This window comes from Bos indicus x Bos taurus, chromosome 18 (genome assembly GCF_003369695.1).
Source record: "Bos indicus x Bos taurus breed Angus x Brahman F1 hybrid chromosome 18, Bos_hybrid_MaternalHap_v2.0, whole genome shotgun sequence".
Classification (NCBI taxonomy): Eukaryota; Metazoa; Chordata; class Mammalia; order Artiodactyla; family Bovidae; genus Bos; species Bos indicus x Bos taurus.
The window spans coordinates 19,309,121-19,330,836 of record NC_040093.1 but is presented as its reverse complement, the minus strand read 5'-3'; the positions used below and the strand labels follow the sequence as shown (position 1 = coordinate 19,330,836).

At 56.0% G+C, this 21,716-nt stretch overlaps 2 protein-coding genes across 3 annotated transcripts; both read left to right on the top strand.

Moving 5' to 3' along the window:
* The first annotated feature begins 1,111 nt into the window (after nt 1–1,111).
* On the top strand, nt 1,112–10,340 carry KIRREL2 (kirre like nephrin family adhesion molecule 2). Its single transcript, XM_027513654.1, has 15 exons — nt 1,112–1,463; nt 1,689–1,838; nt 2,426–2,575; nt 2,745–2,905; nt 3,808–3,958; nt 4,230–4,335; nt 4,456–4,604; nt 4,922–5,049; nt 5,142–5,274; nt 5,565–5,665; nt 5,824–6,043; nt 6,520–6,624; nt 6,944–7,044; nt 7,382–7,447; nt 9,396–10,340. The coding sequence occupies exons 1-15, from the start codon at nt 1,112–1,114 to the stop codon at nt 9,729–9,731; spliced, it is 2,409 nt and encodes an 802-aa protein (XP_027369455.1). The 3' UTR covers nt 9,732–10,340.
* A 1,187-nt stretch (nt 10,341–11,527) lies between these two features.
* On the top strand, nt 11,528–21,281 carry APLP1 (amyloid beta precursor like protein 1). Of its 2 annotated transcripts, none has more exons than XM_027514216.1 (17): nt 11,528–11,782; nt 12,631–12,774; nt 13,588–13,720; nt 13,951–14,063; nt 14,297–14,430; nt 14,543–14,724; nt 15,171–15,301; nt 15,677–15,751; nt 16,625–16,783; nt 16,867–16,995; nt 18,486–18,585; nt 19,504–19,611; nt 19,871–19,894; nt 20,093–20,154; nt 20,386–20,448; nt 20,581–20,724; nt 20,826–21,281. In XM_027514216.1, the coding sequence occupies exons 1-17, from the start codon at nt 11,654–11,656 to the stop codon at nt 20,922–20,924; spliced, it is 1,929 nt and encodes a 642-aa protein (XP_027370017.1). In that variant the 5' UTR covers nt 11,528–11,653; the 3' UTR covers nt 20,925–21,281. The 2 variants fall into 2 exon arrangements, with proteins under 2 accessions (XP_027370017.1, XP_027370016.1); XM_027514215.1 differs by having other exon boundaries at nt 19,868–19,894.
* Nucleotides 21,282–21,716: the final 435 nt, after the last annotated feature.

Below are 21,716 nucleotides of genomic sequence, written 5' to 3'. Positions count from 1 at the left end.
AGGGCAGATGTTCACTGTCGGCTGATTTTCAAATCCTTCTGGGCCTGTGAGGGGGTGGGAGAGAGATTGGTGGTTAAATCCACTGACTCTAAGACTTAAGAGCAGATTTTCTGACCTCAGGTCATCCTTTCCCACTGCACTCTGCTTCAGGCAGGGGCCCTAGTTGAGTCCCCAACGCCTCAGAAACTCGGGGTTCAGGCCATTAACTTCTCGCTCATGAGAGGTCTGAATCCCTAGTCTTAGCATCCTGAGTGGGGGTGGTGTCCATGTCCCTGCTATTTAGAGACACAAGAATCTGAGCTCAGAACAACGGAGTGTAGATCCCCAATCCCTACAGGTTTAAGAATGTCATACCCAGAGTCCCAGGCCCCTAGTTCCCCTTCTGTCGGCTTCGGGTTCCACCCACCTGCCCCGCCAGCTGCGCAGCGCACCGCCGGCCTGCAGCGTGGGAACGCCCCAGCTGGGCGACATGCAGCCGTCAGGACAAGCTGCGCGGTTCCCAGCCTCCCTGCCTGACTCAGCCCGGGCACCGCCGCCTCCCAGCCGTCGCCCGGCAACCACTGCTGAGTGGGGCGAGGGGGTGGTCCAGAACTGCAGGGTCCTGGGAAAGGAGGGGCGGGGGTTGGGGGCCTGGATTCCTGGATCTTAGGACGAGCTGTGATTTGCAGCGGTAAAAAGGCAGGCATTGAAGGCCTTTTGAGGTGGGGAGAACTGAACCCTCTCTTCTCGGGGGTCCCAGCAGCCCCCCAGGCAAACATGGTGCCCTCTTCTTGACCCACAGGCCCAGAGGAGCCCCGGGCCCCGCCTCCCCAGGGCGCGGAAACTAGCGAGTCCCCAAGGGTTCCCATTTATAGCTGCGTTTCCACTCAGCGCGGTCCCTCCAGTACCCGGGTTGAGCAAGTTTCTTCCACTCCCTCCCCTCCCTCCTCCTCACCCCCAGCCATCCCCCAACCCCGGCAAGGTGCAGGTGTCCAACCCAGACGGTACCCCCGCCTTCGACCCAGGTGTTCCAGCTCCCAGACCTTAAGGGGGCTGGAGTGTCCACCCGCTGGGGGGGGGACGCCGCTCTGAGTGCCCCCATTCATCCGCGTCGGGCCGCGGGAGTTTCTCAATGGGAAGAGGGCGGGTCTCCCAGGGGGCGGGCCGGGGCGGGGCGAGTGGAAACCAGCCCTCCAGGGTCTCTCCGAGACCTGGCGCGCCTAACTGGCAGGCGTTTCAGAGCGGCGGAGTCTGCGGCGGAGCAGACGAGGGGACCTCCAGGTCAGAGAGAGGGGAGCTTCTAGCCTGGGGCGAAGAGTCAAGAGCGGAGGGGACTCCAGGCCAGAGTGGTGGGAAGTGTGCTCCGAGGAAGGAACTGGCAGGGAAGCCAGTGCAACAGCAAGTCTGCTGGATCTTGGGGGACACACTTAGGATGCTCGTGCCCGTACTCCTCGTCCTCTCCTTCTGCCTCAGGGGGCGTGCAGGTACCGCTAGGGCCCGGCGCAGATACATACAGGAGAGGGTCGTTTGCCAGCTGTCGCTTTGCTGGGATAGATGGGGCTGAGGGTCCAGACTCCTGGGTCTGACGGAAGAGAACTCTGGGAGCCTGGGCTTCTGGGTCTGAGGGCAGAGCGGATTGGGGACTGGATTCCATTGGGAGCGCCTGAATATGCTAAGCTCAGCTCTGCTCCCTCGCCCCACTCTCCTAGGCCTGGCACCCCACTTTCTGCAACAGCCAGAGGACCAGGTAGTTCTGTTGGGAGACGAGGCCCGACTGCCCTGTGCCCTGGGCGACTACCGGGGACTGGTTCAGTGGACTAAGGACGGGCTGGCTCTAGGGGGCGAAAGGGACCTTCCAGGTGAGGCTTTACTATCTCTTCAGGGAGGGGCTGGCTCCAGGGTGAGGATGCTGGGCTTGAGCTACAACTGAAATTTCTAGTTTGACATTTTCAAGTTTAGGAAATTAATGGGCTCCGGGAAACATTTGGGTGTCTTGAATTTTCAGGATCTTCTTTGGAGCTGACCCATGGGGTTTGGAAATTTTTGTTTTGATTGTAAAATAGTGCATCAGTGCCAAATAGCACATAAAACATAAGTGGAAGATTTGTCAAATAATTCTAAAATAGATATCCGTGTAACGACTACCCAGCCCCGTTGCCAGCTCCCCAGAAGCCCTCCTTATTCCCTTCTCTCGTAGCTCACTCCCTCCCTACTACCTACAGGTAGTATCTACTCTGGTTTTTATGGCAATTGTTTTCTTGCTTTTTCTCCCCCTGAATTTATCATCCCCTTAAGTTTGTAGCGACACTGGACTGGAAAGGATTAGTGTCTCTCTGGTCCAGCCCCCACTTTTGGTAGTGTCTTTCCGGTGTGAGATGCCTGGGGATGGAGGCCTGGGACCAGGAACTCAGAACCACAGTGTGACTGTCTCTGTCCCTGACTCCAGGCTGGTCCCGGTACTGGATATCAGGGAATGCAGCAAGTGGCCAGCATGACCTCCACATTAGACCCGTGGAGCTAGAGGATCAAGCATCGTATGAATGTCAAGCGACACAAGCCGGCCTCCGCTCTCGACCAGCCCAACTGCATGTGCTGGGTGAGGACTCAGCCCACTTATCCCTGGGAGCCCCGGGGAGGGAAGGTCACCACCCTGGGGAGCCAGGAATATCAGAGTCTGGGGAGAATGAAGGAGAGGGCAATTAGAGCTGGGAAGATCAGGGTCTTTAGGACCCAGATCCAGCTCTGACCCCAGCTCCACCCTACAGTGCCTCCAGACCCCCCCCAGGTGCTGGGCGGCCCCTCTGTGTCTCTGGTTGCTGGGGTTCCTGCGAATCTGACCTGTCGGAGCCGTGGTGATGCCCACCCTACCCCTGAGCTGCTGTGGTTTCGAGATGGGATCCGACTGGACGGGGCCATCTTCCGCCAGGTTAGGTCCAAGTCTCTGTGCCAGCCCTTCCTTGCTCATTCAGGGAAATTCAGAGGTCCACTCAGACCACAGGCTCATGTAGAGGAGAAGGGCATGAGAAGGCAGAGATTCAAGGCTTGGGATCCTTGGTATGTACATAAGCATAGGGACTCTAAGGCTAGACTGTGTGTGCAAGCTAAGTCACTTCAGTCATTTCCGACTCTTTGTGACCCCGTGGTCTGCCAGGTTCCTCTGTCCATGGGATTCTCCAGGCAAGAATACTGGAGTGGGTTGCTATGCTCTCCTCCAGCGGATCTTTCTGACCCAGAAATTGAATCTGCATCTCTTATGTCTCTTGCATTGGCAGGCGGGTTCTTTACCACCAGTGCCACCTGGGAAGCCCCCATAGGGCTAGACTACCTGGGTTAAAATCCTGGCTCAGTCACTTGTTAGTTGATTGATCTTAACCTCTCTGCCCCTCAGTTTACTTATGTATACAGTGGAGTTAATAGTAGTATGCACGTCTAGGATTACTGGAAGATTAAATAAAGGAATATTTATAAATGCCTGGAAGAGTGACTGACATTAAGTACTACCTAAAGGTAGATGATGGAGAAGGCGATGGCACCCCATTCCAGTACTCTTGCCTGGAAAATCCCATGGACGGAGGAGTCTGGTAGGCTGCAGTCCCTGGGGTCGCTAAGAGTCGGACACGACTGAGCGACTTCACTTTCACTTTCCACTTTCATACACTGGAGAAGGAAATGGCAACCCACTCCAGTGTTCTTGCCTGGAGAATCCCAGGGACAGGGGAGCCTGGTGGGCTGCCGTCTATGGGGTTGCAAAGAGTCGGATACGACTGAAGCGACTTAGCAGCAGCAGCAAAAGTAGATGAAATCATCATTATTATTCACAACCTACAGACTCCTTTGAAGGAAGGAACCATCGGGTCAGTGGAGAGCATCTTGTCTTTGACCCCTTCCAGCCATGATGATGGAGCCACCTTGGTTTGCCGGGCCCGGAGCCAGGCCCTGCCTGCAGGGAAGGACACAGCTGTAACACTAAGCCTGCAGTGTGAGTGCACTCAGACACTGGGCTTTGAGCTTGAGGTCCTTGGAGAAAGAAGAACCTGGGGATGTGGATTTCAGGGCATGAGAAAGGAGGGGGCTGTGTACCTCGGTTCCCTGGGGGGATTGGGAACTGGAAGCGTAGACTGCTAGCTGAAAGGGAGGAGGGACTGGGGATCAGACTCCTGGGGTGGAGGAGCTGAGAACTGGACTCCTAGGTCATCAGTGGAGGTGTTCCATGTCCTTGCCCACTACTGCCCATTGACTTACCTCTACAGACCCCCCAGTGGTGACTCTGTCTGCAGAACCACAGACAGTGCAGGAGGGAGAGAAGGTCACTTTCCTATGCCAGGCCACAGCCCAGCCTCCTGTCACCGGCTATAGGTGAGGACCCAGGTCATTTCTCCCCAGCCTGGAGGACCAGCTTGGGGAGGACTGGGGCTAGGACCTGAGTAGGTGTGCCTGAGGAGCCAGGACAACACTAACACCCCCCCATCTTCGCAGATGGGCAAAGGGGGGCTCCCCGGTGCTCGGGGCCCGAGGGCCAATGCTGGAGATAGTGGCTGACGCTTCATTCCTGACTGCGCCGGTGTCCTGCGAGGTCAGCAATGCAGTGGGTAGCGCCAACCGCAGCACAGCGCTGGACGTGCAGTGTGAGCCGGGGCGGGGCCGTGGGTGTGGCCAAAGTGGGGTGAGCAGAATGGGACAGGGGCTACAATGAGGTGTGGCTACGCTGGGGATGGTGGGCCAGATGTAGGATTTAGGCGGGATTTGGCTGTGCTGGATCAGTGCCAAAGTGGAGCAGGGGCGGGGCAAGAGTGGGGCAGAGGCTTGTGGGCCGGACTTGCGCGCCGAGTTAACTGGGGGCTTCAACCCAATGCGCCCTGTGGGTGTCGTTTCTGAGTGTCTGCTCTGGAGTCAAAAGTTGCATCCCTCCCTGGTCATGTGGCCCCTCTTCGGTCTCCTCCAGTTGGGCCGATTCTGCAGGCAAAGCCGAAAGCCTTGTCGGTGGACGTAGGAGAAGACGCCTCCTTCAGCTGTGTCTGGCGCGGGAATCCGCTCCCACGGGTAACCTGGACCCGCCGCGGGGACGCACAGGTGAGGCCAGATCTGGGGCTTGTGGCCGAGGCTGGCGTAGGGGAGGGACTTCCTCCCAAGATCGTGCCCTTGACGCCCCTTCCCTTTCCCAGGTGCTGGCCTCCGGGCCCACGCTGCGTCTTCCCGCGGTGGGGCCCGAGGATGCAGGCGACTACGTGTGCAGGGCCGAGCCGGGGCTCTCAGGCCGGGGCGGTGGCTCTGCAGAAGCTAGGCTGACTGTGAACGGTGAGAAAGAGGTGCTCCCTAGTGGACCCGGTGGGTTCTGGGTTAAGAAGTGGGCAGAGGGGATGAGGTCTAATGGGAGTGGGAGTGGCCATGAGAAGGGGTTGGGGGTGCCTGGGGATTGCAGCTGGACCTACAAACGGCTAGCCTCAGTAGGGTTCACGTTTGTTGAGAGGAGTGGGATGGTAGGTTGAGGTTAATGGGAAGAGCTGAGGCCTGACCCCGCCAGCTTGAGAATGGGCTTTGGGGAGGGCGAGGCCTTTCCTCTGACTGGCCCGCAATCTCCAAACCAGCTCCCCCAGTAGTGACCGCTCTGCACTCTGCGCCCGCCTTCCTGAGGGGCCCCGCCCGCCTCCAGTGTCTAGTCTTCGCTTCCCCCACCCCAGAAGCAGTGGTAAGGAAAGTCCCCGTTCTCATGACCCATCCGGCCACCAGGACCTCCTAGACAGACTCCCCAAACCGCTGTGGTTACCTCTGACTTTTCCCAGACCCTGCCCACACCTTCCCGCCCTCCTGAGTCTCCTCAGTGACCTTCCTCTTTTGTGCTCCCAGGTCTGGTCTTGGGATGAGGGCTTCCTGACGGCGGGGTCACGGGGTCGGTTCCTGGTGGAGACTTTCCCAGCCCCAGAGGGCCTCAAGGGACAGGGTCCAGGCCTGATCTCCGTGCTACACATTTCGGGGACCCAGGAGTCCGACTTTCACCGGGGCTTCAACTGCACTGCCCGGAACCGATTGGGTGAGGGAGGCACCCAGGTCAGCCTGGGCCGTAGAGGTGAGATTCTGGGCCTGAAGACCCCAAATCTGAGGTTTTCAAACCCTCAAAATGCCGCAGTTTCCAAATGGAAGACCCTCAAAGGCAGAGCCTTCAAACCTTGGGAGCCTCAAAACTAGGAGTCCCTTGAATCCTGAGATCTGCCCCCCTCGACAATAATTTAAATACAGAATCCTAAACTGAAAGACCTCTCACACTTAGGGGCTCCAAAGAAGGCAACCTCCAAATATAGAGAATTGCAAAATAAAATACCTTCAAACTTTATGGCTTATTAAAGTCAAGGAATCTAAACTTATGAAACCCCAAGTTCATGTGCTCTTAAACCCAGAGACGCCAAGCTAGGGGACTACTAAACTTGGGAATCCCCAAACTTGCTGACCTTTGACCAGAGGTTCCCTTACTCAAGCCCTGTTCCCCAGTTCCTGCTCAGTCATCTGCTCAGCCTCCTCAGGAACCCCCTCCCCTTCTTCCCACAGATTTGCTGCCCACTGTGCGGATTGTGGCCGGAGTGGCCGCCATGGCCATGACTCTCCTTATGATCATCACTGGGGTGGCCCTCTGCTGCTGGCGCCATGGCAGGGGTCAGTGTCTGAGCCCCACCCCAGACCCCCACCCAGGCCCTGTACACTGGCTGCTCTAGCCTTGGGGCTTGTCCCAGTCCTGCCTCTCCAGACCCATTTTGGGCTTGGCTCGCATTCAAAGCCTGGTTCCCAGCTCAAGCTCTAACTCCATCTCCTCAGGGTCACACCCCTTACCCTCCTCGGTCAGTGGTCTCTTTGATTCCCAGCCTTCCAGCCTGATTTGCCCCAGTCCTCTCTCCTCCTGCTCACTGGTCTCCACAAACCGTGACCCAGCCCCATCACTTACCTTTGCCACCGCCTCCAATGTCCCTGGCCTCAGCCTCTTTCTCCAAGCAAAAGAACCTGGTGCGAATCCCAGGGAGCAGTGATGGCTCCAGTTCCAGGGGCCCCGAGGAGGAGACAGGCATCAGCAAAGACCAGGTAGGATGTGAGGGTCCCCAGACCTGAAGGTACCTCAAAACCCAAATAATAACCCAGTCCCAGTTGTGATCCCCATCCCAATCAGGCCCCCAAAACTCAGAGCCCTAGTCCCAACAGTGACCCCTAGATCCAAATGTCCCCCAAATCCAAGAATGCCCCATCCCAGTTATTCCCTAGCCCTGTCCCTAGGGCTCCTTGTTGTCCTATGTCCAGACCCCAGCTCCCAGGTGCCCTTCGCCCTTCCTCCCTGGCCTCAGATGTTCAACCGAGGGTCTCTGGGGTCTGGCATCCCCTGCAGTGTAGTCTACACTCCCTCTCACTAAGCACTATATCCTAGGGCCCCATCGTGCACACGGACCACAGTGACCTGGTTCTGGATGAGGAGGGGGCTCTGGAGACCAAGGTGAGTGCTGGGAAAAGAGGGGCTCCCTTCACTGTGTCTCCAGCTCTCTCTCCACTTCTGTTCCCTCCTTTTTCATTCTGGCCCCTAGGTCCCTCTATCCACTTCTTATTTTTTTAATATTATCTATTTATTTGGTTGTGTTGGGTCTTAGTTGTGGCACGCAGGATCTTCGATCTTTGCTGCCTTATGCAGGATGTTTTTTAGTTGCGACATGTGAAATCTAGTTCCCTGATCAGGGATCTAACTCTGAACTGAAACTCTGCCTTGGCCTTCTGCATCGGGAACAGGGAATCTTAGCCCCTGGGCCAGCAGGGAAGTCCCCCTCCACCCATTTCTTGCTGCCTCCTGGGCTGTCTCACCCACCTCCACAGTCTCAGTTGGTTTGTCTGCTGACTATGCCCACATATCTGCCCCGGCTTGGCCTGCATCTTGAGCCCCAGGTCAAGGATATACCCTGCCTGTGCTTTCCCCCTCAGAGGCCCACATCCCACATGTGGCCTCCTAGATGCCTCTCCCTGGTTGCTTCACCCAGGCCCCTTCTGCCTACCAGGTTCCACACTAGCTTTACATTTCCCCAAACTTGTCCCTCCTTTGGGGCCCCATTTTTTGGGGGCCCCAGTGACCCCAGTTCCCAGCACAGAGCCCTTCTCTCTCTCTCTACCTAGCAGATGCTAGTCTCTTGGCCTGAAACACTCCTGTCTTCAGGTGTGCACGTGTGCTAAGTCGTTTCAGTCCTGTCTGACTCCTTGCGACCCTATGGACTGCAGCCTGCCAGGCTGCTCTGTCCATGGGATTCTCCAGGCAAGAATACTGAAATGGATTGCCATGCCTTCCTCCAAGGGATCTTCCCGACCCGGGGATCAAACCCACATCTCTTATGTCTCCTGCATTGGCAGGCAGGTTCTTTACCTCTAGCGCCACTTGGGAAGCCCCCTTTCTTCACATACCTACCTAATTCTCTCCATTATTCCTCTGGTGTCAGTTCAAACATTTCTTCTTCTTCGTTTGTTTTTAAGATTTATTTATTTATTTATTGGCTGTGGTGGGCCTTTTGTTGCTTCCTGCAGGCTTTTCTCTAGTTGCAGAGAGCGGAGGCTACTCTCTAGTTGCGGTGTGTGGGCTTCCCATCTTGGTGGCTTCTTATATTGCAAAGTTCGAGCTCTAGGGCACGTTGCAACACATGTGTCCAGTAGTTGTGAAGCATAGGCTTGGTTGCTTCATGACACATGGGATCTTCCTGGACCAGGGATCAAACCAGTGTCCCTTGCACTGACTGGTGGACTCTTAACCACTGGGCCACCAGGAAAGCCCTCAAACATTTTTTGTGCTGGAAAACTTTTGCTTCTCTCCTCCTATCCCGATCATTCTGTTTCACCTGTCACAGCCATGACCACCATGGTCTAGGCTCCCCCACCACAATCTGAAGGTTCTCCCATCACTGTTCCAGTCACTCTGCCCGAATTTCCTCCATTGCATCCCTGACCCTTCCTGGTTCTGTCTGGTGACTCATCATTTCTCCTTTGACCTGCGATCTCCATGAAGATGGGACCAGGTCTATCCTAGAGACAGATGTTCCCCAGCAGCAGCACAGGGCATGACACAGAATCAGAGCCTCGGGGCTGTTGGGCAAATGCATGAATGGATGTCTTGATCTCCATTTCTCTCTCTTATTCCCTCTGCATCTCCTTCCATACCACCATGCCTTGGCAGACCTCTGTCTCTGCCTTTCTCTGTCCATCTCTTTCTGTTCTTTCATCTCTTGTTACTGTTTTTCTGTCTCACTTTGCCCTTCTACCAGTCTATATGTCTCTGGATTCTCTGCCTGCTCCTCCTTCCATCTTTTTGTCTCTCCCTAGATCTGGTTCTATCTCAGTGTCTCTCTCTATTCACTTACCCTCACCCCTGTATACCCTCACATACCTTACCAAGTCCCATTTTGTCCCCTCAGGACCCAACCAATGGTTACTACAAGGTCCGAGGAGTCAGTGTGAGCCTGAGCCTTGGAGAAGCCCCCGGAGGAGGTCTCTTCCTACCACCCTCCTCCCCTCTTGGACCTCCAGGAACCCCTACCTTCTATGACTTCAATCCACATCTTGGCATGGTCCCTCCCTGCAGACTATATAGATCCCGGGCAGGCTATCTCACCACACCCCATCCTCGAGCTTTTACCAGCTACATCAAACCCACATCCTTTGGACCCCCAGATCTGGCCCCCAGCACTCCCCCCTTCCCATATGCTGCCTTCCCCACGCCCAGCCACCCACGTCTCCAGACTCATGTGTGACATCTCTCCAGCTGAAGAGTCCTGGGATCTTCAACTTGCACAATGGATTGTCCTGATTTCTGAGTAACCAGAACAAACTGGCAACCCTATCCTTCCAAAATTGAACCTTGAGGGGAGGGAAAGATCATTGCAGTTGCCTGGGTCATTGCGAGAAAGCCACTGGGCTTGCCTCTTCCTCTGTATAAAAGAGATTCAAGAGGGCAGATGGGCCCTTTGCAGAGGGATGGGGACAGGGGTTATGGGAGTTAGGGACAGAGAAGGAAATTGCTTCCAAACATTGAAAGAAGAGATTTCAAGATGGCCACCCACATTAAGAAGAAAGGCAACATAAAGCAGATCAAGATACAGGACCTGTCCTTGCTATCCCTGAGGGGTACTTTGTTTCACCCATGGAATTGCTGCCAAAATGGCCATTCATTCCCTGGGAATCCAAGATGGCCACCATCTTGATTCTTTCTACCTTCCTTAAAGGCCCTGGAAGAACCGGACCCAAGGAGTAAGGACAGGGTGAAAGCTGTTGTGGTGGTGGGAAGGGGGAAAGGAGTGGTGTTGGAATCTGGGAATGAGAATATTTATGTTCAATTAAAAAAAAAAAAGTTGCAAAGTGAATATCTTAGAAATACCCTGGCATTATTACTGTCTATCAAGGAAGGGGTCCATCAAACCTGCCCCAAGGCCCTTCCTCTTACCCTAGACTACAAAGTGGCTGTAGAAAAAAAACATGAGCCACCCCGCAGCCCTTTACTATCCACTGAGCACTGCAGTCCAGCACGTAAAGAGTCGGACACGACTGAGTGACTGAACTGAACTGAACTGATCTGAGCACTCTAAACTCTTCTAAGATACATCTAGACAAACAAACATATGCAGATGCACACACATGACAGGACTGCCCCGGTCTGCTTGGGGAAGACAATTCTACACTGTATTTTGAGAAGAGAAGGAAGTGAACCCTGAAGGGGAGGCAGCAAAGGAGAAGCTAGGGGTGGGAAAAGAGAACTATCCTGATCCTCAGAGCAAGAATGGGGGTTGACCCTCATCTTGAGGTGATGGGTACCTGACTCAGCTCATCCTTAAAGAAAGGGTCTGGGGGCTTTGGTTCATGCATCCTTGATCTAGGAATTAAAGGTCTATGTGACTAGGGCTCCTGGAAAGCAGAGCAGAGAAGACTCGTTGATCTTAGGGAGAAAGGGTCGAGGGCTTGGTCTCTGGTTCAGAGAGAGAAGGTACCTGGGACCCAGGCTCTTGGATCTGAGGGAGAAGAGGACTGGGTGTCAACTGCTGTGGGGTTTTGTTTGATTGTTTTTTTTAAATCAAGCCATTTTATTGAAGGGTTTTGGAGGAGGGTCGAAAGGCTGGGAGAACAATGAGATCTGATCTTTTCCTGGCCAGAATCTCCCCAGCTTCACAGTCATTTAAAGTTCAACTGCTGTGTTCCTGATTGAGGACATTTTGGAGGCCTAGGACCTCAAGAGGGGACCTCAAGAGGATTTGGGGATGGGGTCGGGGCTCCTGTGCTGGCGTCCCTGGAAGAGAAGGAAGCCGTTTAGTGAGGGTCTGGGTCCGTGGGAGGAGAAAACTGGAGGTGACGGTCTTGGGGAACTCAAAATCCACAACTACGAAGCCTGTGACCCAGACTCCCCGGTAGGCCCTTCCATAGGCGGGACGCCTGGAGTCTCAAGGGGGCGGGGGCCTGGCGCAGGCTCCCACCCGGGGGTTCCAGGCTGCTCAGCTGTGCGCAAAGCTGCCATGCTATTGTCCTGGCCGGGAAGGCGGGGCCGGCGCGGGGCGGGGCTGGCGGCGCCGGCGCAGCTCGGGGGCGTCGGCGGAGGAGGCGGCGGCCGTGGCGCTGGGAGCTCCTGTCACCGCTGGGGCCCGGCCGGGCGGGAGTGCTGGAGACGTGAGGGCTCGAGGGCCCGGACATGGGGCCCGCCAGCCCCGCCACTCGTGGTCTGGGCCCGCTGCTGCGGTTGCTGCCACTGTTAATGCTGCTTCTTCGCATGCAGCTCGCCGAAGGGAACCTGGCCGGTGGGAGCCCCAGCGCGGCCGAGGTGAGGCCCGGCCGGGCCCTAGGGGGTGGGGGAAGGGGCGGGACCGGGCCTCTGGACCCCTGGGCGGGTAGGTCCGGAGCAGAAAGCGCAGTCTTTTCAGCCAGGTGGCCACCCCCCAGGCGCCCCTAATAGCACTAGGCATTCAGAAACCCGTAAGTCCAGGCCCCAGCGTCGTCCCGAAGTCTAGCCCCTTCAGACCCTCTCGACCTAGGTGACTCAGCCCCAGCCCCTGCCCATCTGAATAGGACCCGCCGGGCAGCAAGGCACCTAGAGCCAAGAATCTGGGCCCTTTTTATCCTCGGGACCCATATGAAGGCTCCCGCAAGGCTCCCAGAACCCAGGAGGCTAGACCCCCAGTCACCGCCCCCGCCCCAACCCAAGATGTAGCTCTCCATCCCCCAAGGACTTAGTGTCCAGGCCTGCAGGGCCTTGAAGCCAGGCCTTGTGGTCTTTCCACTCGAGAATGCGAGCGTGAGCTAGGGGCGGAGGGAGGAGGGGCCAGAACGCCTGGGTTCTGGCCCCTTCTCCCCCGCCATTCAAGTTTAACCCCTTCGAGCTCCAGTGCGGCTGCGCTGGGATGAGGGCGGGGCTTGTCTCCGCGGCAACAAGGCCGTGAGAATCCCGGGAGACCCCGAGTTGCCATAGCAACGGCAGAGCTGGGGCGGCCCCCGGCCCAGTGGGAGCTGTTTCCCAGGGAACCGAACCTCCACAGAGGCGGGGGCGCGGTGCTTGATGGAGGGGGCTGATGCTGGGGGTGTGACCATCTGGGTCCTAGGGAGCAAAGGACCGGGGGACTCACATGTCAGCGTCCCCCGTTCCCTCGCTGATCCCTCCGCCTCCACCCCCAGGCCCCAGGGTCTGCCCAGGTGGCTGGACTATGCGGGCGCCCAACCCTTCACCGGGACCTGCGCACCGGCCGCTGGGAACCAGACCCACAGCTCTCACGACGGTGTCTCCGGGACCCGCAGCGCGTGCTGGAGTACTGCAGACAGGTAGGCGGGACCGACTGAGAGGGGCGTGGCCAGCAAAAAAAAAAAACGGGTCCAAGTTGGGACCAGGTTGCCCTTAAGAAGCTAGCCGTGCAAAGGCAAGGTCCGAGGAAATGAGGGGTTCAAGAAGGCATGGGAAACTAGGGGACATGGCCAACAAAGAGGCAAAGTAAGGATAGGACAGGACCTGTTTTTGAGAAACTAGGTCAAGAAAAGAGAAGAACTGTGCAAACACGGCCAGCTGAGGACAGTGTCCAGTGATGAGATGGAATTTAACAATGTGGTAGACACTTTAAAGAGCAGGTGTAGGTGGGCATGGCAAATAAGAGGCGGGGCTAAGACATAAAGACTTCGTGGACTCGAGTGGGAAAGGGGTGGAACCCAATGGGAGAGTGGAAAGCTAGGAGGTGTGGCTATGAAAAAGCAGGTCTGACACAAAGAGAAAAGATCCTGAGAGACCAGAGGCGAGGCTTAAAGAAGGGTGGAATCTATGGGGAGATGAACTTGATTGGAGGAAGGGGCAGAAGCGACTAGAAAAGAGGTGGGCTTAGAAGGACAGCTTTGGGGTAATGGAGGGACCTTCATAAAGAAACCCGACAGGCAAAGGGGCGGAGCCTAAGGATGGAAGGGCGAGGTACTTAGGGGCGTGGCCAATGGCTTGTGGGACTTATATCTAAGTCCTGTTCTACAGAGAAGCAGGGCCTAGGGAAGAGTGGATCTTTCGAATACTAGAGCCTTTAAAGGGACACGCCAGCGCAGGGGCGCACGTGGTAGGGGCGGGACAGAGGGCTAATCGCCCCGACTCGGTGCCCCTAGATGTACCCGGAGCTGCAGATTGCCCGTGTGGAGCAGGCGACGCAGGCCATCCCCATGGAACAATGGTGCGGGGGTACCCGGGGTGGCCACTGTGCCCACCCCCACCACCAAGTTGTGCCTTTCCACTGCCTGCGTGAGTCACAGGCTGAGGGGTTGGAGAACGGAAGGTGGGGGGTTGGGTGGTAGTCTCCAAGGGGTGAGAGTCTGGCCCTGGTCTCAGGCTCACATTAGGGAGCTAGGTGCCTGAGTCCACAGTGGGACAGAAGCCTCTGAAGATAAAAGATCTGGATTATGGGGTGGGGGGTGGGGGGTAGGGCTAGTGGCTGTGGGAGTGTTTCACACCGATGCCGCCCCATTTTCCAGCCGGCGAATTCGTGAGCGAGGCCCTGCTGGTGCCTGAAGGCTGCAGGTTCTTGCATCAGGAACGCATGGACCAGTGCGAGAGTTCAGCCCGGAGGCAGCAGGAAGCGCAGGAAGTAAGGACCCAGCCCCTCATCCTCCCACCCCTCCCTGAGAACCCAGGATTCCAATCCCCTAACACCCTCCTCCTCCACAACCCGAGTCTGAGCCTCAGCCTCCTCTTCCCAGTGGGACAGAACCAGGAATCCAGGCTCCAAGCCCCATCAGCTCCTAAGACTCAGGCATCCAGGCTCCCCCTCCACCCTTCCTTACCCCCCAGTCCTGGTATCTATGCCCACTCTTCCCACAGGCCTGCAGCTCCCAGGGCCTCATCCTGCATGGCTCAGGCATGCTTTTGCCCTGTGGCGCGGATCGGTTCCGAGGTGTGGAATATGTGTGCTGCCCACCTCCAGCGACCCCCAACCCATCTGGGACAGCAGTCGGGTGAGTGAGAGGGCACCCTCCAGGCCCAACCCTCCAGGCTCCTGAGGCAGGAGATGGAAGCCTGGGGACCTGGGCCCAGGTGCTTATGTCCTTGGGTCTTCTGCTCCCTCAGTGACCCCTCCACCCGGTCCTGGCCCCCGGGAGGCAGAGTTGAGAGGGGTGATGATGAGGAAGAGGAGGAATCCTTCCTGCAGCCAGTAGATGATTACTTTGTGGAGCCCCCACGAGCTGACGAGGAGGAGGAGGACAGAGTCCCACCCTCAAGCTCCCAGACCCCTGCAGGGGTCAGCAAAGGTGAAGCCATCTCTAAACCCCATCCTCTCCACCCTAGAAGGAGGATGATTTAAGAGAGCTTTGGTGTAGGGGCATTTGAGAAGGGACCTGCTGGGGAAAAGCCCTGTGGGGGGAAATGGGAGGGATGGGAATGGCTTTGGATAAAGTAGAGGTGGAAGGGCCACCCTGTGAGGAATGCAAAGGGTAAGGGTGGTTTGGGAGTACCCAGAAGTGGAGGAGCCATTTGGTATGTCTGAAGGATTATTTGGAGGATAGTGTGATAGATTCCTAAACTTTGCAAGAACAGGTCCAATTCAGAACCACATCTCCTGTGATGCCAGGCAGCAGCTATGGTTGAAGTGAACACACGGGGGTCTCCACTGCGCTCTAGGAAATGCAGTTCTCTGGGAAGGGAAGCTGACCTGGAGCTGGGCTTCAGGCTGACTCCTGGATTCCCGGCCTTGCAGTGACTCCCACCCCAAGACCCACAGATGGCGTGGACGTGTACTTTGGCATGCCTGGAGAAATCAGTGAGCATGAAGGCTTCCTGAGGGCCAAGATGGACCTGGAGGAGCGCAGGATGCGCCAGATTAATGAGGTGATGGTACTGCGGGCCCCAGGATCCCCCATAACACAGAGCTCCCTAATTACCAGGAAATTGCTCAGGGACACGTTGAGACTACCTCTCAAGGTTCCCCCAGCCTCTATCATCCCCCAGCCCTCCACCCACTCCTAAGATGACCAAGGATCCCCAAGCCACCTAGAGTCCCATTGAGACATTACCAGATTCCATGGAAACTCTGATGCATGGTACTCTTCCACTTTAAATTCCTTTTGAATCCTCTCTCTCTTGGTGATCCAAGAGGCCGTGGGACTTAAGGGATCTGGAGACTCTGAAGAAGGATGGGATGTGGGGACTTAACTGGGTACGGCAGAGTGGCTTCTAGGATCCTGAAGCTCCCCTTGTCCCCAGGTGATGCGTGAGTGGGCCATGGCTGACAACCAGTCCAAGAACCTGCCTAAAGCCGACAGACAGGCCCTGAATGAGGTAGGACAGCCTCCAGAGTGTCCTACTTGGGTACTTGGGCCTGTCCACTACCTGGGGCATAATGAGCTTCAGCCTGGCTCAGGCTTTTTCTGGCCTCATCCAGCTTCACCCCTTCCTACTGATATGGGCTTCTCCTGGCCCCACCCCTACACTTGACTCCGCCCCTCTTAGCCTACATCCAATCTGACTTTGCTTTGCTCTTCCTCCTCCCACTGGCCATATCTTACCCTGTCTTAACTTGATCCTAACCTCTGAGGGCTGGCTCTGGAGACCTCTCCCAAGCTGGGGTCCTGCAGACACAGCCAAGTCCTTTTCAGCCTCTCGTTGATGCTCAGCCCTGCCCCCCCACCCCGACTCTGGCCCCTCTCATTTCTCTTTTACCCAATCCCTCCTCAGTAGACCCAGCCTCCTCACTCTCCCACCCACCTCTCTCAGCCTCACCTTGGCACAGCCCTACCCTGTGTAGACCCGGCTCAGCTTAGCCCCATTCCCTGACTCCTGCTCCTGCTCCACTCAGGCTTATTTAGTTACAGCCTGTCTCCAGGGGGCCCTGCCCAGGCCTAAGCCCCACCTTTCCTGCAATACTTGGTCCCTTTCAGCTTCACACAGGCCAGCTCTCTTCCTACACTCTTCCTACCCATACAGGGGGCTTCACTCGGGCTCCCAGTAGAGCTGGTTCTGCCCCTACTCTACCTGGTGCCTCCAGCCAGTCTCCTGTCTTCCAGTCCCACCCCAGGTCGACTCTGCCCAGGCCTGGATCCACGGCACGCCACCCCACTTATGGTCCAATAGCCCTCCCTTTCCAGACTCCCTTTGACCTGGGTTTCATCCAGCTGTGCCTCTCACCTGACCCTGTGCCCACCCCGTCACCAGCACTTCCAGTCCATCCTGCAGACCCTGGAGGAGCAGGTATCCGGTGAGCGACAGCGCCTGGTGGAGACCCATGCCACCCGAGTCATTGCCCTGATCAATGACCAGCGCCGGGCCGCCTTGGAAGGTTTCCTGGCGGCGCTGCAGGGGGATCCGCCTCAGGTATGGGAGCCGTGGGGGGTGGGCGGAGGGTAGAGGGTGGAGAGGGCTGGGACGGGCCTGGGCAGCCTCCATCCCTTCCACAGCCAGAGCGGGTCCTGCTGGCCCTGCGGCGCTACCTGAGAGCTGAGCAGAAGGAGCAGAGGCACACGCTGAGGCACTACCAGCACGTGGCTGCCGTGGACCCCGAGAAGGCCCAGCAGATGCGCTTCCAGGTGCTCAGCTCTTCCAGCTCCCAACTCTGCCATCCCTCGGACCTTGGTGTCTTGGACCCCATCCCTCAGATGCTTCCCTTGCCCCTCAGATCCTCTTTCTTTTTTAGCAGTTCATTTATTTATCTATTTCTTTGGGGCTGAGCTGGGTCTTTGTTGCTGTGCAAGGGCTTTCTCTAGTTGTGGCAAGTGGGGGCTACTCTTCCTTGTGGTGCTCGGGCGTCTCACGGCAGCGGTTTCTCTTGTTGTGGAGCACAGGTTCTAGGCGTGCGGGCTTCAGTAATTATAGCCTGGGGGTTCAGTAGTTGTGGTGCACCAGCCCAGTTGCCTCATGGCATGTGGGATCTTCCCGGACCAGGGATCGAACCTGCGTCCCCTGCGTGGGCAGGTGGATTCTTAACCACTGGACTACCAGGAAGTCCCTCAGACCCTCTATCTGCCCCTTGGACCTCCTTCCTCTCCCTGGATCCCCGCCTTCTGTGCCTGGGACCCATTCTAATCCCTCAGATCCCTACTTCCTGACCCTGAAACACTGCCTCCACCACCCACTGTGCCTCTGACCCTTTTCTTGTTTTTGAATTCCCACTTCCTGTCCTTTAGATTCTTATTTCCTGTCCTAGAATCCGCCTCCTGTGCCTAGAACCCTGTTCCTGTCCCTCAACGCTCCTTCTTCCCTAACTCTGCTTGTTTCTCCCTAAAACGCTTGTTCAGTGCCTTTAGATCCTAATTCTTATTTTTTGGATACTCTCTTCCTGTCCAAGAATACCGATTCCATGCTCTTGAGCTCCAAGCCTTGCCCTTGAACCATATCATCTCTAACTTTTTTTAACAAATTATATTTATTTTTAATTATAACATTATAATTTATTTTTAAATTTTATGTATTTACTTTAATTATAGCAAATTATAATTTGTTTAAATATAAACAAATTATATTTATTTAATTTTTGGCCACACCCTGTAGTACATGGGGTCTTAGTTTCCTAACCAAGGATAGAATCTACATCTCCTGCATTGGAAGACACAGTTTAACCACTGGACCACCAGGGAAGTCCCCACATGACTCTCCAATTCTACTTCCTTCTCCAGAACCCCCTCGAACCTTGCTTCCTACTCCCCAGACCCTACTTTCTACCTCTCCCCCAACTCATCTCCACTTCCTGTCTTCTATATCATAGTTGTACCCTAGACTTACTGCCTCCTGTGCCCAACTTTTCCTAGCAACTACTCCTTTTCCTTCTTCCTTACTTTCCTTCCCAAGACTCTCACATCCTATCTCCCGTACATCTTTTCCTTTTCATTGTATTTTGCTTCTCCCCATCCAGTTTCCTGCCCTCCATGGCCCAATTCCTGGCTCCTGTACCCTCCTTCCTGTCCACTGTTAGGTGCTACTATTCCTGGGACCCTCCTGACCTTCCTCCTTCACCCTGCCTCAGTCTCCCCTTCTGTAGCCCACACGGCTCAGTTCATCCCTCACACTCACTCCCCAACAGGTGCAGACCCACCTTCAAGTAATTGAGGAAAGGATGAATCAGAGCCTGGGGCTGCTTGACCAGAACCCCCGCCTGGCTCAGGAGTTGCGGCCCCAGATCCGTGAGTGCCTGACCATGACCCTCCAACCTTTGACTCCCCTGCCATTTCAGTTATCTGTTCCTATGTAACAACCCCCCCCCAACCCCGACACACACATACAAACTTAGTGGCTTGAATCAGTCATTTTCGCTGCTCATGATTCTGCCATCTGGGTTGTGCTGGATGCTGCTTCCGTGGGTCTTGTCGGTAGATAAGCATGTCGCTGGCTTGGGCTAGCAGGTCAGCTAGGAGCTAGGACTCTGGCATGAATGAGCATCTCTCTCTCAAGAGAGGCCTCTCTTCTCCATGGAACCCCTTCATGTGGTCTCTCCAGCAAGGCACGTGGACTTCCGAGGTGGTTCAAGCTCCCCAAAGCACCGAAGTAGAAACTGTCAGGTCTTCTTAAGACCTGGGCCCACTTGGTTAAAGCAAGTCACAAACCCAACCCAGGTTTACACTGTGGGATCTATTCAAAAGCATGAATACCAGGAAGTGCAACCCCCCCAGAGCCCCTAGATCTATTGTAACTTCCTCCTGGATGTCCCTAATTCTCCTGCTCTGTAAGGAGGCCATTCTCTGTTTACTTGGCTACACCCTGTCTTTGTTGTGGCATGCAGGATCTTTAGTTACGGCATGTGGGCTCTTAGTTGCAGCATGTGGATTCTCGTTCTCTGACCAGGGATTGAAACTGGGCCCCTACACTGGGAGTGTAGAGTCTTAGCCACCGAACCACCAGGGAAGTCCTAAGGAGGCCGTTCTCTTGAACTTCAACCTCGCTTCTCTAACATTCAGCTCCCTACTTTCCCACATCTCACGTATGGCTCCCCCCAATCATGCTGTTGTTAGGGTGCCATTCATTCACCCTAACAGGCAAAACAGATCCTGTTTTGTGGATCCCCGTGTTCATGAAATCACCCCCTCTCTGCATGTTCCACTCAGAGGAACTCCTCCACTCTGAACACCTGGGCCCCAATGAGCTGGAAGCCCCTGCCTCAGGGGGCAGCAGTGAGGACAAGAGTGGGCTACAGCCCCTGGATCCCAAGGGTGGTGAGTTAACCCAAATGCACATAACCCGAGACTTTGGGGGACAGGCCCTCAACCTCAGTTCTCATCCCCTAAAGTCTGGAGGTGTCTTAGCCACCGGGTGAGCAGTAGAGGGTGGAAAGGAATGTCTGGGGTTGTGGAGGCCTCTGGAAGGTCCTAGATCCTTCTTCCTCGGCCCCCGGGGAGTGTCCCCACACTTTCTTCAGTGATGCTCTCCTCTCTTCACGGTTCCACCTGTCTTGTCTCCTCTGGCTGCCAGCAGATACCCCCATGGCCCTTCCCAAAGGTGAGTAGCTCACAGAGTAGCCCCTGGTCACCACATCCCTCTGAGTCCTGGAGCCCAAAGTGGAAAAGGGCCCACATACTGGCAACCCCAGGCCTCCTGGGGTGGGGTCTGGTGCCCCTCCAACCCCTTCCTCAGGCGGGGGTATCACCATTCTGGACTCTCAGGAATGAGATAGGATTTGGGGGTTATGGTCCACAGAACAAGATGCCACGTCCTCTGGGAAAGACAAGATGACTCCCCTGGAGCAGTACGAATGGAAGGTAAGCCAGACAGACCTGTGGGCACCTGAGGCAGGGCGGGAGAGGGGCCTGGATTCTTAGGTCTTCAGTAGGAGTGCGCGGGGGGCTTGAATTCCTTGGCCTTGGAGGGAAGAAGGGACTGAGGACATGGAGTTCAGGGTCCTAGGGGAGAAGAGGGCTGGGGGATGCCCTCCTGGGCCCAGGGGAGGAGGGGGCTGGAGCCCAGACTCCTGACACCTCCTAATCCCCCAGGTGAATATGTCCATTCCAAGGGGCTTTCCTTTCCACTCATCGGAGATTCAGAGGGACGAGCTGGTAAGAGGAGGAAATATTCAGGGTACTTGGGGGGAGAGGTCAAGAGTCAGTGGCTAGACTGTGACTCCCAAAGCCACACAGGGCCCTGGTCAGCCTCAAAGATGACCCCGGTGCCCTCTCCTCCCACTGCAGGCCCCAGCTGGCACAGGCGTGTCCCGAGAGGCCGTGTCTGGTCTGCTGATCATGGGAGCTGGCGGGGGCTCCCTCATCGTCCTCTCCCTGCTGCTCTTGCGCCGGAAGAAGCCCTATGGGGCCATCAGCCACGGAGTGGTGGAGGTAAGGGGCACAAAGACCTGGAGTGGGGAGGAGCCCCAGAGCCCGGGAGATCTGTGGTTGGGTCCCTACAACCCACTCTCCCACCCCTGCCCCCATTGCAGGTGGACCCCATGCTGACCCTGGAGGAGCAGCAGCTCCGTGAACTACAGCGTCATGGCTATGAGAACCCCACCTACCGCTTCCTGGAGGAACGACCCTGAACCAACCCCTCTTCACCCCTTCAGATGAGCCCAGACCTTCCCTCTTCCTGGAACCCCTGAACCCTAACTCCCAGCCTGGGGGAGAGGGTGAAAAAGTTCATTTCAGACCCTTTGTGAGGGGGCTGGAAATTCTTATTTCCCCTTTCCAATTCCAAATTCCATCCCTAAGAAACCCCTGGGTATTCCCAGCTGCCCTCCCCACCTCCTTGAGACCTCCTCACTTTAATTTATTTTGTATGTTAATTTATTGTCCTTAAGGTGACCAGCAGCTTGGTCCCAGTGTCTGTTGTTCCCTGGAATTCATCCTCCCATGTGTCCTCCACTAATACCCCAATAAAGTCCTCTTCCCCACCAGGCCATCCTTCGTCTGTCTGGGGGAATCAGGGTGTAATCAGTCCTGGACATTGGTGTGCAACCCCGCCCAGACCTTCACATTTTTAAACTGTGTGTGCTCAGTCGCTCAGTTGTGTTGGACTCTTTGCAACCCCATGGACTGTAGCCTGCCAGGCTCCTCTATCCATGGATTTTTTAGTCAAGAATAGTGGAGTGGGTAGCTATTTCCTCCTCCAGAGGATCTTCCCAACCCAGGCATGGAACCTGCCTCTCCTGTGTCTCCTGCATTGGCAGGCGGATTCATTACCAACCGGGTAGATCTTTAAATTTGGGCGGGACCTTGGAAGGGGGCGGGGTCCAGAATCTAGGATAGGCTCTCCCGCCCACCCAGGAGCTTTCCGTGGTACTGAACGGACTGCCCCTTCTAGGCCAGTATCAGCTAGGTTTCAGGCTGGACTC

Excerpts from the sequence above, each read along its gene's own strand:
- APLP1 (XM_027514215.1), top strand. The coding sequence starts at position 11,654 with ATGGGGCCCGCCAGCCCCGCCACTCGTGGTCTGGGCCCGCTGCTGCGG. Across the intron at positions 14,725-15,170 it reads CCCTGCAGGGGTCAGCAAAG|TGACTCCCACCCCAAGACCC; the intron begins GTGAAGCCATCT and ends CCGGCCTTGCAG. Across the intron at positions 16,996-18,485 it reads CCCAGCAGATGCGCTTCCAG|GTGCAGACCCACCTTCAAGT; the intron begins GTGCTCAGCTCT and ends ACTCCCCAACAG.
- KIRREL2 (XM_027513654.1), top strand. The coding sequence starts at position 1,112 with ATGGGAAGAGGGCGGGTCTCCCAGGGGGCGGGCCGGGGCGGGGCGAGT. Across the intron at positions 4,605-4,921 it reads CACAGCGCTGGACGTGCAGT|TTGGGCCGATTCTGCAGGCA; the intron begins GTGAGCCGGGGC and ends GGTCTCCTCCAG. Across the intron at positions 5,050-5,141 it reads CCCGCCGCGGGGACGCACAG|GTGCTGGCCTCCGGGCCCAC; the intron begins GTGAGGCCAGAT and ends TCCCTTTCCCAG.